Source organism: Furipterus horrens, unplaced genomic scaffold (genome assembly GCF_987537825.1).
Source record: "Furipterus horrens unplaced genomic scaffold, mFurHor1.1.pri manual_scaffold_2, whole genome shotgun sequence".
NCBI lineage: Eukaryota > Metazoa > Chordata > Mammalia > Chiroptera > Furipteridae > Furipterus > Furipterus horrens.
Window position 1 is genome coordinate 143,343,998 of NW_028327172.1, and position 15,214 is coordinate 143,359,211.

The 15,214-nt window shown below is 37.9% G+C and overlaps 1 protein-coding gene across 1 annotated transcript in view; it reads right to left on the bottom strand.

Annotated features, from left to right (window-relative positions):
• The window catches only part of CUBN (cubilin), a 271,217-nt gene that overhangs the window by 86,482 nt on the left and 169,521 nt on the right, over positions 1 to 15,214 (bottom strand). Inside the window, exons 42-48 of the mRNA XM_090268020.1 lie at positions 14,825 to 15,015; positions 14,480 to 14,663; positions 9,631 to 9,805; positions 8,260 to 8,438; positions 6,854 to 7,063; positions 6,113 to 6,253; positions 4,530 to 4,711 (exon numbers count right to left, since the gene is read on the bottom strand). Of these exons, the coding sequence (XP_090124146.1) occupies positions 4,530 to 4,711; positions 6,113 to 6,253; positions 6,854 to 7,063; positions 8,260 to 8,438; positions 9,631 to 9,805; positions 14,480 to 14,663; positions 14,825 to 15,015 (1,262 nt within the window). The remainder of the gene's footprint in view (positions 1 to 4,529; positions 4,712 to 6,112; positions 6,254 to 6,853; positions 7,064 to 8,259; positions 8,439 to 9,630; positions 9,806 to 14,479; positions 14,664 to 14,824; positions 15,016 to 15,214) is intronic.

A 15,214-nucleotide genomic window follows, 5' to 3' on the forward strand; every position in this document is an offset into this window, starting at 1 on the left:
GTGATGACAAATGAAAACCTGCTATACTCTTTGTAACAGGAAACAGTGCTCTAAATGTAAAGTAGATGTGCCAACACACTTCCACTGTACTTAGTTCACACAGTTCACTGACAGGCAGTTTTTCCTAACAATGCATCAGGACCTTTAAGAATGAAGGTTTAACTTTTAGTCTCTGATCATGTGAAATATGTAATCAAATATTTTAAAATGCCTTGAAAAGCCAATCTCAATATCAATAATTCTTTCCTAATTACTAGTAGGCTTAAGCTTCAATTCTTTTAGTAATTTGAATTGAAAAACATAGATTAGAGTATTGACTCCAAAATATTAAACAATAACTCTAGCTATGCACATAGTTATAAAAATTAGCAATGTATTATTTCACTTCTGTACAAAACCAAGTCAATGTTTTAGCATACTTGGTTTTCACAGTACAAGAAATATCTAGAAGTAACAAAACAGTAATTGAATGAGTGATTGTTTGACATTCTTTTTTTAAAAAGGATTTGAGTGGATCACAATTAGAAATAATGATTCAGAGTATCATACTAATAGCTATGGAGAAAGAAAATGTACCCCATCACAAAAGATATAGGCTTTATTATTTACTATAATTTATCATTAAACTTAGCTCCTTCCTTCCTTCTTTTCTTCCTTCACCCCTCCCTCCTTCCTTCCTTCTTTTCTTCCTTCACCCCTCCCTCCTTCCCTCCCTTCCTCCTGTGTTCCCTTCCTTCCTTCCTTCCTTCCTTCCTTCCTTCTTTCCTTTCTTTCTGATAAGTTCTCAAGTAAATAAAGGGCGAGCAAAGGGCAACCCACATCCCCTTGTTTGGAGTAGAGTGACTAGCAAACAAACAAACAAACAAAGCATTGAACCTATAAAAATCTATTGAAAAAAAAGGGAATATGGACATCATATTGAAAATTCAGAAATTAATTCTGAAACTCTTTCTTTGTTGGAGTGTTAACCTCCCCAGGAGAAAAGACCTATAGATGTGGCATTTGTAGTTTCCACTAATTAAATACCCAAGTCTCCTCCCTTGTAACCTCCCATGAAGCCCACACGTTGATGGCCCCAGTCATGTACACAGAGCTTCCAGTGAGCTGTTGAGTACTTCATCCTAAATATAAATAAACAGCCAAGGGTTATCAGACATTTAGAGAAACATCTAATGTCAAAGGCAGAGACAAATACAGTAAATAGGAAACAGGAACTTAAAGGAAATTGACTGCAACAAAAGCAAATACTTTAAAATCATGATTAATATAGCATATATGTATGTGAATGTATTAAATATATAGACTTTTAAATATATGATATATACAAGAATAAGAGTAAAATAAGTAGAATTCTAGGTATACACATTCTCAAAACTTTATCACTCATCTCCATTTCCTGACCCTTAAGAAACTGAAAGAGCATATGCCTTTCCAAAAACAGGAAATTAACCAAGATAAGGAAATGCTTATATCATAAAGCCAGGTATCCAGCCCAGGAGAGGAATAAAGGGATTTGTAAATTTGAAGGGAAATCCCAACATGCAGCTGGCATGAGGCTTGCAGCTGATGAACAAAGGCTCAAGGAAGAATCGTTGGCAGCCGTCCGTCTCGAGAGACGATGGTGTAGCTTCTCAAGAGTCTATCTGCACCGCCGAGAATGGCTGTGCAGTCCGACTCGGGAGTGATATGGTATCTGTCTCCTCCCGTGTTGAATCGACATCTTGTGATGACGCTGAAGCTACAGAGCCTGGGCAGGGTGATATGGAGGGTCTGCTGTTGCCCATGCAGCAGACCCCCCCTCTCTTCGCAGCTGAAGGATCCAAGGGAAAGACGGAGTCAATACAGCTTGGCTTCAGGTGCGCCGCAGGAGTTGCCGGTGTTGACTACAACGTCAAACCGCCTTAGGGACTCCGGCTCCGGATTTTCTGTCGGGGTTTACTCCCTTAGCCTTTCCCCTGAAGAGGTATGCCGCAAGGCAGCGGAGGTTTTTTGGAGTCAGAGTTTTCCTTCTCTGGCAAGGAAGAATATTGCTAAGGAAAATGAATGAAAATGATAAGGGTGCTTCATTATACAAGGTAGGGATATATGCCTGGAGTGGAAAATATGTGGAAGAAAGAATTAGTGATGAGTTTATAGAAAACCAAGAAAATGTAAAAAGGACACTATAATTATTATTATATTTTTTAAAAAAAGCAAATGCTACCTGGCTCAGTTGCAAGTTGTATTTACATAATTATAGTAATGTAAACATTAAATAACAATTTAAGCAAACTGGGACATAGTATTTTTGTAGGAAGTTGGGGGAGTATGTGAAGTGTGCATACCACTGTGTGTATTTGGAGGGCAGTGGGGCTGGTCTGTGAAGAGAGCTAAATCCTCATCATCCATAGTTAGGGGTAGAGAGATAATGTCTAAAATCCAAAAATATTAAGAAGTAACAGAATAGAAACATTAATTTGAAATAATAACTGAAATTTCATAAGAAATAGCTAAAAGAGTTGAAAGTGGGTGTCTTTGGCATCTATGATTCAGAAATGGGGAAATGACAAGACATAATTCAGAATTTGTGGTTATCATTGTAAATTTCATTTTAATTGTTTGAGTTCTAAAACTGTGACTCTTCATATTATCTTTCCTGTAGGGCATGTGAATATTCTGCTGGCAAGATCCTTAATTATCATTATATTCAGTATGATCTCAACTATGAAAACCATTTCAGAGAAAAAATAAGCTAACATATACATCAGCATTTTAACAATGAGTCTGTAGAATTCCAAGTATTTTTATATTTTTTATTTTTCTAAACTCTCCTAATTTCAGTCAATAACATCCATTATATTTATAATCAGCAAAATAGATTAAAATTAGTACACAAATGAGTTTATGTCACATGTTTACAATTACATAATATTATTCATTGCCAAAAACTAAAAATGTATCAAAATATGATATAGTAGGAGTACTTAATTTTTTTTCTTCAGATATTAGAACTTAGCAAAATTTTAAGCTTAAATATGATCATTTTAGGGTAATAGATAGTGGTAGAAACATGCAAAGATATTTTATATTTCTGAAACTCACTACCCAACAAGAGACAATTAAATGGAAAACAAAAGCGACTTGTTCTCAAAAAGAATAATGATAGTACTTCCACTACTTATTCATTCAACAATTATTGTCCTCCTTACATGTTAGGCACTGAAAGTTCAGCATTGAAGAAAGCTGAGTGCATGTCCTAATGGAGTTCACATCCTAGTTGGGGGAGCAGACAATAAATAGCAAACACATAAATATGTGGACTGTCAGCTGGTCCAATGTGCTGTGAAGATGATAATGTAGGCAAAGGGAGAGGCCAAGCTGAGGTCTATTTAAAGGATCAGCTTTTGAGCAGAGACCTGAATGAAGTGAAAGAATAAACCAGGCAGCCATCAAGACAAAGGCAATAGTGCATGTGAAGTGGGTTGGGGGAGGGTCTTGGCATATTCAATGAACTGAAAAGAGGCCAGTGTTGCTGGATCCTGGGAGTGTGAGATAAGATGCAGGGGTAGAAAGGGGAGGGGCAGAAAATAATGTAGGGCCAGTGGGCCATTGTAAAGATTTGGGATTTTCCTCTGAGTGAGATGAGAGGATTTTCAATGAGAGCAACATGATCTGATTTACATTTAAACCCATCACACTGGCTGCTGTATTGAGAATGCAGGGAGACAGGGCTGGAAGTTATTAAAATAAATCTAAATAAGTGGTAATGGTGGTAATAGCAGATATGATACAAGTGGTTAGATTCTGGATCTTTTTAAAAGATACAGCCAAAGGGATTTGCTTATGGATGTTATATAAGGTGTGAGAAAAAGGACTCCAAACAGACATTATGGTTTTTGACTTGAGCAATCAGGAGTTTGGAATTATATAATTTTCTGAGATAACACCCTGAAGAAAGGACAAGTTGGGTGGGAAAATATGCTAATATTAATCTACCACCACAAGTAAATATGCATATAGATCTGTCACTTCACAATTAACAATCTTCTTTCACACTCATGGATCTCACTTTTGTCTTTCGCTAAGGGCAGGCAAAAATGCAGAGGGTACACCTCAAAGCATTTGAGCTTGACAACACGGAGGGTAAGTCACTCAGCACCTCGGGCATGGAACAGTGTTATGCAAGACCACTCATCTGCTTAAAACTTCTGGTGGTGGGTTGTTCTGTGACTGGTCCCATTCTGCCATGTGCTACCCAAAGGTTTAATTTCTCTGTTTACCCCATTTTGCCATGTATAATAGTGATTAGTTCTTAAAATTTATCCTGCCTATGACCCTGATGTATGTTGTGACAATAGTTTCTTAAAACAGCTTTTACAAATATTGCAGCAGTTTATCATGATTTTGTTCTATCTAAAACACTTAGAATTTCCCAGAGATACAGTTGTACAATGGTAATATTCCTGACCTAGTTTTCTGACTATGATTTACGAGTCAATAAACCCCTTTACCAATGGAATGTAATATCTCTGACTGCACGGGACACTTACAGTCACATGCTCGCTGCTGCAGGACGAATGAGCTTCCAGCCTCAGGTTGTTAAAAGTTAGGGTGACCTGCTTTCCTTCCTGCACAGTGATTCTCCACTCACAGATCCGGCCATGAGGATTTGGGTTTGGATAGTTGGGAGAAGTGAATGTCCCAGTAGGGCCCTGGAGATCCCCACCACATTCTGAAGGGAGGAAACAAAAAACAAAAAGCAAGGGAACTTCCAATGAAACCAAATTGACACTTTTTATAAAAACGTAAGTGTTTTTCTTTTCATTCTCACACTAGACAAAAATCATTGCTCTTATTTATGTGAACCCTGAGAAAGAAGACACCTACTAAGAAGGGATCTCGGTTACCTGTGCTCAAAATTAAAAAGCAAAGCCTAGAAGCCATTTCTGCACAGGGGCCTCTCAGGGAGAAGCTTGCACTGAACTGCTCGCCACACTATGTTTTTGCCATCTGAGCCAGCCCTTATAAAGGAGGTCCTGGAATACTATTTCTACCAGTAAGCCTGAAGCTTCCCCATCCAATTGGAGCTGCACAGCTATATCTCCATCAGCTTCTCCATCAGTCAATCAGAGTGGCTCCATTCTGTCTAATCAGGCCAGTACCTTGTAGATGAATCAAACTGTGAAACTGAGAGTCCTCAAACCAATCAGGTACCAGGAGTGGGACCTTCTGCCTATATATAAAGTTAGCTTTCCTGTGCTTTGGGAGCAGTTTCTCTTTCCACCCAAGACTGTGTTTCCCCCACTAGAGGTGAAGCACCAAAGATGTGTCATCAGAGCAGAGAAGAGCATACCAGTGCGAGGTAGAGCAGACCACAGCAGAGCTGTCTAGCCAGAGAGGGGCCTGGCCTCAGGGCTTCCTAGTCTCAGAGTCATCTCCCAGCCATGCTGTATCACAGTTGAGTCATTCTGCACAGAACAAACTTTCCTCTTCACTGCACCCCAAATTGGGGATTCCTATTGGCACTGAATTGGTGCCAAAGACCATCGGTTGACATTTGTAACTATATGTATGTGAGGGCTTTTAGAGAACATTTGTATTCACTTCCTATTTCTAATACTAATATTTAATCTTTGTTTCCATGGGTGATAGTTCACAGCTTTTATCGTCATGGCCCAAGAAATATGGCAGACCAATAAATACAGTAACCTCAGAGTCAGGAAACCATAGGGCTAAAGTAATTATCCTTTTTTTTTTTTTTTTTCAAACAAGATCTTTATTTCACCTGTCTTTCAGGGAATTTGGAATACAAATTCTGAGTAGGAATAACAGGCCAGCTTCCTTAAGATGAGTAATGTAGTACAGCTCCAGCCCCTTATGTCTCCCCCTTCTGCTAGTTCCCTTCCTGTAACATTGCTCACAGTTGTGGTTTTTCACTTATTGGTGTGACTGTTGGATTAACATCCACCTCTCCAATAAGCTGAAGACAGGGGTAATTTTTGTTTGTTTGTTTTTTGCCCAACTGTTACAACATCAGTCAGTGCCTAGCATAGTGTCTATCCAGTGTAGGTGCTCAATAATATATATATATATATATATATATATATATATTAAAATAAATCCATGAACTTACCTTCCAGACTGGACTCAAACCGTAGTCTGAATCCTGAGGCAGTCAGAGAGCCATCTGTGACAAACCTGACCAAAGCAACATTGCTAGAAGTATCTATGCTGTCAGGAATGATGTTTCCACAGTACCTGCCCAGTAAGTTTCCTGTGAGAGTCAAATAAGTAAGTATGTATATGTCCAGGTGAAGAAGATAGAAAAAGATAAGATTAGCCATGGAGAAAGGATAACCTCTGTCAAGAGAAGCAGGACAAACATGAATAAAAATCAGTATATTCAAATATATGAAGGGTAACAAAAATGGCAATCAATCAAGGCTAGGGCACAAGGAGGAAAACTAGCTTATTTCGTTAAGCAGATGGTCTGAAGAAATAGAGTGCCATGTGTCCACCTCATATTATTTCCAGGCTAAATTACCCTTTCCTCTCCTTACTGGACAGGATGTCCCACAAATAATTGTGTATGACACTGGAACGTCTCAGCAGGAAGAAGATGCCTTCCCTACATTGTGTCTTCTCAGTGTGGTCTCCATGGTAAGCAACAGGACACCTGTGTCTCAGGACACTCATTGTTCATGCGTGCATCCAGGGAGAAAAAGCTGGCACTTCCCACATCTGTTTGATCTGTACTTCTTTGCCAAAAATAGACATAGTTTTGCTTTTCTTGGAACTGAGGAAACTTCAAAGGCTGAATGGGTACATGTGAAAATAAACACCCCCCAAAAGAGAGCAGGCATATTTTACTGACCAGAGGTATAGCTTTCCCAGATCTCAACAAAGTCTTTTTCACAGCCAGAGGAATTCTGAAGGTTAAAGTCTTCAAAATGGATGGTGAGAGAGCGTCCCGAGGCACCCTGGAGATGCCACTCACAGAATAAGCCGTCTGTGTACGGAAGCGTTGGATATCCAATGCTTTGGATGACACCACTTTGCCCTGTCACTCTTCCCCCACAATGAGCTGCAAAATCAAAGAACAGTATTCTATTAGAAGTTTAACAGATTTCACCAGCACATTTGATAACTTTTAGGTGTCAAGTGAACATGAATTGAAGTTTTAAAAATTCTGAAAATGTTTGTTCAGTGCTTCCCTTACTATTGGAAATCTACTGTGGACGCAAAGAGAAATGACACAAGTGCAGTTCAATAATGGCAAATGGAAGCCCAGGAGACTGTCAAAGGCATATTCTGGGTCACCTCTAATTCTCTTGGGACGCCATGGAAAAGCTACTAGTCGTAATTACGTTTTATTTCAAGAACCCACTGATAGACTGATAGGGCCTGCCTAGTATTCTGTGTTGGTGATTCTGAAGACAGTAGAAATTCTGCTGCAAAGGGTGCTGTGGTTCATTTCTGATGCCTGCCGTTTCCAGTTTAACTATCAAATATATGTTTTACTGCAGTAACTGGTACCTCAGGGCCTGGAAAATAACTATTCAATTATTTTTCATTAGCTGGATGTGATAGACTGAATTATATACAATTTGTATCAGGCTATGAAACAACCTATAGTGTAGGTTAAATGTTGCTCAACTATGTTTTCCAAGTCCTGGATGTATTAAAATAAATGTTTGGTTAGTGTCCAGACTCACCTTCAATTCTATGTAATTGTGACCATATTATAGTGAATTTTCAGTATGCATATTTATTGCTCATTTTTAAAGAAGGAAATTGAGCCACTGAAGAGACATTTGCTTTTTGTATAGTGACTGATTTGGCACTAAAGGCTTAGGGGAAAGGTATCTCAATTATCTATTAATGACAAGGAGTTCAAAATCACTGTTCGAAACATAATTAATATTTACTAAAGAGTTTCACTATTTAAAGTAATACATGTTTTATAACTGGAAAAAATAAGAATTTAACTGAATATGTTTTTCACAAACGACTTAGAAAAAATACAAAATATTCAAGTTTATTTTTTATAAGTGTTTTAAAATGCAAATCAAAGTAACAATTAAAATTAATAAATGACTTGAAGTTTTAAACATTTATATTCTTTACTTATTTCTGTCATTACAATAATTATTAAAGTTATTATAATTTAGTAATTATAAAAGAAATACTTCTTTCATAATAAATGGTGTGTTTTTTAAAAGAATTTTAATATATTTATTCTATCACTACTTTTTTATTGAATATGAAAAGTATTGTTACCTATAGAGTACTTGGCCTTGAATCCCATATGAGTGGAGCTGTTGTCAGACCGGAATCTCAAATACATCACCTCTCCTGAGGACAACTGACTGCTGGGCAAAGATGTCCCACAAAACTTGGAAATTACTGGTGCGTTTGAATCAGCTCCATCTCGCAACTCAAGGTAATTGGATGTACAGCTAAAGTGAAGGAAATTTCTGTTTAATATATAAAGACAATTGCTTTGACACATTTTGTTTAAAAGAAGATTTCTCTCACTTTTTCCAAGAGCATTACTAAACTATCCTTTTCAAAGGAGAAGGCACTGTGACAGAGTCGATTTAAGTGGTGTGTCACTTCAGAATAGTTTTCCTAATTATCACACACCCTTTATTTAGTTAGTAGCTCAAAAAGACAGGTTCTATATGTGCCACACTGAAGAATATTCACTTGCCTTTCGTGCTCTGTATTAGTTTTACAAATTTAAAAGTCATTCTCAAATTACCCCCTAGGAATTAAAAAATAAACAAACAATTATTTTGTTTCACATGGTGATTCAACACATTACACACGACACAGATGAACTCTCTCTTGACAGCTCTGTGACCAGGACTAACGGAGAGTCTCAGCTGGAATTTTCTATGTCTGTAAAAGAGGGCAAATATTTACCCAATATTTCTTGGAAAAGTCAACCAGCCAATAAATGCCAACTGAGGGGGAAGAGTGACATTGTATAAAGTGCCCAGAAATGGTAAACAAAAGCTCCTGTATATGTTTTGTACCATGCACCTATTCATGCAAATGGATGTACACTTGTTAAATGAAAGAAGAAATACAGATTTTTTTTTGTCTGTGTAGTCATTTGCTTTGTGTTCATCATAGTAAGACTAATTTCCAGTATGTTATCTTTCAGAATTCTTATTAAATAAGGATTCAAATTTGTATTGTACCTGCTTGAGTCCTGTTTCTGACACCCGTGGTGTCACATAACAGAAATCTCCACCTTTTAAACAAATGTTTTATCATTTATGACACTCAGGATGAGGTTGGGCAAATAAATACTAATCTACCAGACACTATTTTTCCTGTGAGAGGAAGAGCAGATCACATAAATCTCAAACAGCCATCCTCAATGTCTATTGGAGGATGTACATGGGGTCACCAGGCACGATATATGTACAGAATCTGCTCAGCGGACGGGAGAGAGAGTGGCTGTCAGGCAATGTTTTCAGGCTGGAGGCACTGAACATTTTCCTTCTCCATTCCTAGATTCCCTATGCCTTCATTGCTAAGAAATGAAGATGGAAATTGTACTGAGACATGACAGCAAAAAAAGAAAAAAAGAAAAAGGACTAACTCTGGGTAGGTGAAAATTAGATGGATGTGACCTACTTGGGTGTTACTTCGATACTGAATTGATCTTCAAACTGAAGACTTATGAGCTTTCCAGAAGGAGCAGCTATGAGCCAAATGCAATCAGCGTGTTGGGGATAATTGTCTGGGTAGTTGGGGGAGGTCACATATCCAACAGAATCCGCATCATGGACGTAGATATTGCCCCCACAGGCTGTCAGGAAACACAGTTAAATCAATCTATAATCTGGAGAAAGAGGATGCAACCAACTACCATAATCATTTTTAAAAGTCTCTTTATCTGTATTTCCAATCTCAATTTCCTTTTATCTAAAATTTTCCTTATTTACTTATAAGCAAATAAATTCTGAATTTGCTATCAAGTACCAAGTGTGTTACTTTTTAATTTGCCAAACTCATATATCCTCTTTGGAAGTTTCACTTTTCCTTAAAGCCAGCAAAATGCCCAGCGCACAGTGTATGCAGTAGGACATCACAGAAGCATTACTATCACCCACCACTTAACCAGGTGTGTAAATGCACTAGTACCTGTAACTGCCCACTGCCTGTCCAGTTCACCAGAATGATGCAGTCTTGATCTTAATGTGTTTGTTTAAAAGACTTAGCAGATATATATTGGCACAACTTTGTGGGCATTGACTCATTGTGTTTCTTGCAGATATAGATGCATTTGCAGAGCAAGGGATGACTGGCATGAGAGAATTTATTAGCCAGTTTTTGCAAGAAGATAAATGAGCTTTCTACATTTTTCTAAAAGACCAAAGTATTATGTAAAAAATACTTCCATTTTATCAGCAAACAATTTTTTGACAATCTTAGCAAGTGAACCAAGCAATAAACTGGCTAAACTGGGTACTTGGAATGCTAATGAAACTAATGTGTCCAATACATTATAGCCTCACAGATATAGGATCTACTAAATTCTATTGACATTTATTTCCACTATCATTCAGCCACTTATGGCCATTTCCTGAATTTTGTCACTACCCAGAACTCCTTCATCTCTGAAACCTTAAAATGCAAATCTCTTTGATTGCCTTTAACTCCCTCTCTCCTAGTCTTTCTTTCAGAATTCTTGCGAATTCTCGGTTTCGTGGTAGTATTCAACTCAAATCATCAAAATTTCTGCCACTACAAATGCATGTTCTTCAGTGTCAACACTGCCAAGCAATTCTCCCATTTTTCCATATAGCCCTGGCCCATTGCTCAGTTGGTTGGAGCATCGTTTTATACACCAAAAGGTGGTTGGTTTGATCCCCAGTCAGGGCATATACCTAGGTTGTGGGTTTGATCCCTAGTCAGGTTATGCAAGTCTACCAATCAATGTTTCTCTCTCTCTCTCTCTCTCTCTCTCTCTCTCTCTCTCTCTCTCCCCCCCTCTTTGTCCCCCCACTACCTCCCTCCTTCCCTCTCTAAAAATCAATTAAAAATATATATTTGGGTGAGGATTAAAATTAAATTCTTTTTTATAACAACAGCTATTTAAAACTTGACTATATGCCCCAAACTCTTCATTCTCTCCCTTTCGTGTCTAGTCTCAGCACAGGACTTTGAGTTTTACTTTAGAAAGAAAGTAGAAGTCAGATGAGACCTCTCTCAATTTGTTACTCCCTCTTTTGTTACTTTTCTTAAAAAATTCATTTGGTTCTCTACCCTCCTTTAGTTTTCCCCTGTACGCTGCCTTCCTGTATCACTGGGTCGGGCTCCCATTCCATTCTGTCTCCTCAGAGACCTCTCCCTCCACTTACACTTTTAATCACTCTCTCCCTTCACTCCTCTTTGCTCCTTTGATCTTTCCATATATTACAAGCTCAAGTCATGTACAGTCACTTTCTTTACTTCCTCACCATCTTCTTTTTTTATTCTCTTCATCTTCCCTTTACTTTTCAACCCCATGAAAGCACTCTTGTGCAGGGCCACAACCGCCTCACAGTGTGTACCCAGAGGTCTTTTAAAATCTTTATCCCATATCCACAGCATTTAACGTGGTTGGCCACATCTTCCTTCTTTACATTTTGTCTCTCAGATTCTGGGACCTTAAGCTCTCCTCTCCTTCTTTGACCCATCTCACTACTCCTCTTTTGGTCTCTGAGTGCCTCTTTCTAGGCCTTTCCTAGCACTGCTGGAGATCTGAGGAATCCCTCCAGAGGCCCTTCATCTTCTCAATCTAAATAATTTTCTGATTAATGTCATTCATCTGCAATACTTAAACTATTATATAACCAGTTTGCTAATGAGTCACATATTGCTAGATTCAGTCCAGATCCCTGTTCTGACCTGAGTCTTAGACTCCCATTCCAACAGCCTACAGGATGTCTCCAATGGATGTAATTTAGAGATATCAAACTGACCACATCCCAAACTGACCCTATTATCTACTTCTTATCTATAGGTCCACATGAGTTAATGATAGTATCATCTCTTCTTACTGACTCCCTATCCATCTTCACTGCCTTAGTTTTCTTCTTAATATATTTTACCATATGACATACTGTATATCATTTATTATCTATTTTAACACTAAAATTAAGTTCCATGAGGACATGGATTTTATTTGTTTACTGCCCTAGCCCCAGGACCTAGTATAGTGTCTGTCACATACTGACTTCTTAAATTTGTGAGATTGAAGTATTCAACCAGCCAGAAACCTATGGGTCATCCACAGGGCCTCCCATCTCTTCCCTCCTTTCCCACATCCAACTGACCTCAAAATCCACTAAATTCCATATTTATAACATCTCTCAATATGCCTTCTCTTCTACATTCTTACTGACATTGCCTTAGTTCAGGGCTAATACTCTTTCCCTGAATTAGTCTTTCACCCCATCTCTCTACCTTAGTTTTTTCCCTTTCAATGTGTTTTTAGTGCTGCAACCACACTGATGTTGCTAATCTGGTCATGCCACTCATGCTTTGCATTAAAATCTTTCAAGAGCTCCCCACTGCCTTTCAGTTAAGATCATAACTCCTTATGATGGCAGCTATGGCCCTTACCCTATGATTCCTGCCTGCTTCATCACCATTACATTTATCTCCTTTTGACTCTGTTCTCCAGCAGCAGTGAATTCTTTCAAACCCATGGTTATGCCTTATCGCATATCGCTTAACCATTGAGACTTTATATGTTGTCCCATCTTTTCCTCACTGATTAGCATGCCTCTGTTCACCTCCTTCCTCTGGAGCCTTCTCTGATCCTTTAAGCTAGGATAGGTGTTTCTCTTATGAGTCTGCATTGCTCCTAATGCGCTCTTCCATCTAGTACTTACCATGCCATGTTTATATTGTACTTTGCTGGTCTGTCTCCTCCACTGCACTGTGAACTCCTTGACCAATATTGGTAGCTTGCAAGGTATAAAGTACTTGGTAAATGCTTTATTAATTAATAAGCCAGTTAACTGGTAAAGATATAGAGCACTGAGCATAGGAACATGGAAATCTCAATCGATCATACTTAAGGAGTGTCTCTGGGGAAAGATGGTATAGAACTAGGAGGATCTGTTGTCAAAAGTTGTTTTTCAAATACCATGTTGAAGGCTGAGAAATGGTAGTGGTGGGGAAGTTAAGTGTGGTGGAAAGATAGATGGTGGAAGTAGAAGGCTAATTGTATATAGTTAGGGAAAATGGTTAAATTAAAAAGTTGGGTGAAACAAGAATGATCAAATTGTTGGGGTTTCCCAGCAGTAGGTTTTAAAATCAAAGGACAGCTAAGTCTAATATTAAGATCCAAAAGATGGGCAGAAGGTAATAGTCATCCATTCTTGTATGACTGGAGGGTCCACAAAGGAATAATAAAAGTCAGTGTCTGCAAACAGACCTTTAGTTTATCTGGATTTGCACTAAATGTTGACTTTAAAAATATAATGCAAGACTGAGTCTAGCATGGGTAAAAATGGAGAAGTGGAGTGGGCTGAAGTCTCCTCACTAAACATAGACACTGCTACTCTACAAAGTCTTGGGACCAGGTGAAATCTTGCCCAGTCAGGACTCAGCAGCAAAGCTCAGCATCAAGACAGGGAGATATGAGAAATTCCTGACCTACAACATGATGGTGCTGGTGTCACAGAGGTGTATTTTTAAAGGCTCCTTTCAAGTGCCAAAGCCATGTGTGCTGCGATATGACAAAATGACATTTCCTGTAGTCACAGAACCTACTTGAACTACTAGCTGATTTTATTTTTTTTGTATCTGTTGGTGGAGACTTATTTCTTTTCCTTTCCCAAAATGAAGAAATTATGCTGACATTTTAAATTCTCATATTTTGGAGAATTCAGATCTGACTTCATAGATTAGTATGTATTGGTATGTATTTTGAAATATATTCAAAAATCTGAAATGGAGATCATAGGGTTATTCTGAAATCCATATTATCTAAGTTTGAAGCAAAAACATACTCTCTTTTGATACTACTCCCTTGTCTGAAGTTATTCTTATTTACTTCTTTATTCAATGAAACATTATGTAAAAATAAATATTACAAAAATTAAATCATTATTAAATATAATTATAATCAAGTATAATTAAGTAAAGGTAATTAAATAAAGATCACTACTCTAGTATATAGTTAAATGGGTAATAATGGAGAATTTTGCTTTGTTCATTCACTTATTACAACATAGCCTTGGAAAAAGAACTGAGCCCTATTTTACTTATCTGTAGAACGGAAACAATGATATCTTCCTTAAAAAGTAGTCATAATGAGATATTGAATGTATTGAGCACAGAGCAAGTACTTGATAACAGGTAGCTATTCTCGTTACTCTTGTTTCAGAAAAGAAAACTTTACATATTTTTCTCAAATCTATTTAAACAAGGAAGACCAAACAATTGCAGGGAAAGTACAGAGATTATTCTCAATGAAAATACTTACCTAAACTCTTTGCCTCATATCTGATCTTAAATCCTTGCCCCCCGTTACTATGATCAGAAATGAACTGAACAAACATTTGATTGTCTGAGGTGAACAGAGTGGATGAAGGACGACTGCCACAAAAATGGCCATTTCCTCCATGGGGTCCCAAGGGTGGAGAATGGATGTCAGGTCCATTTTTTAGCTGGAAATACAAATTAAAATTGTATATATTCCTTCATATCAATAAGGATGAAGTACAAAAGTTCTATTGATTTATGTTCCAGGAGAGAAAAATCATCATTTTATTTTCTGAATGAAATCTGCAGAGAAAATAATGAGAAAAAAGTAGCAAACAAGACCTACCACCAAGGAATCCCCCTGGTTACAAGAAGAGTCTGTATTTGGAATCTGGAAGGGCTGCTCAAAATGGACAGCGACGGTCAGACCACTCTGGACCAGGACGTGCCAAGAGCAGTTGAGATTGGGAGGGTAGGTCTCCGGATAGTTGGGTGATGTGATAATCCCTCTGTTAGCATGCAAATATCCACCACAACCTTCCCAGGAAGAAACAAAGGAAATTAATTTTTTAATTGAAAAATTAAAAAACCCTTCTAAATAACAGTTACAACGAGATTTTTGGGCTTTTCTGTTTTTCTTGAGAATTTTCAAACTTAGGCAATGGAAATGTGGTTTGAAACTAACTGAGGCCAAAGTGCAGTGGAGGAGACAGACAAGCAAAGAACAAATTAGAGC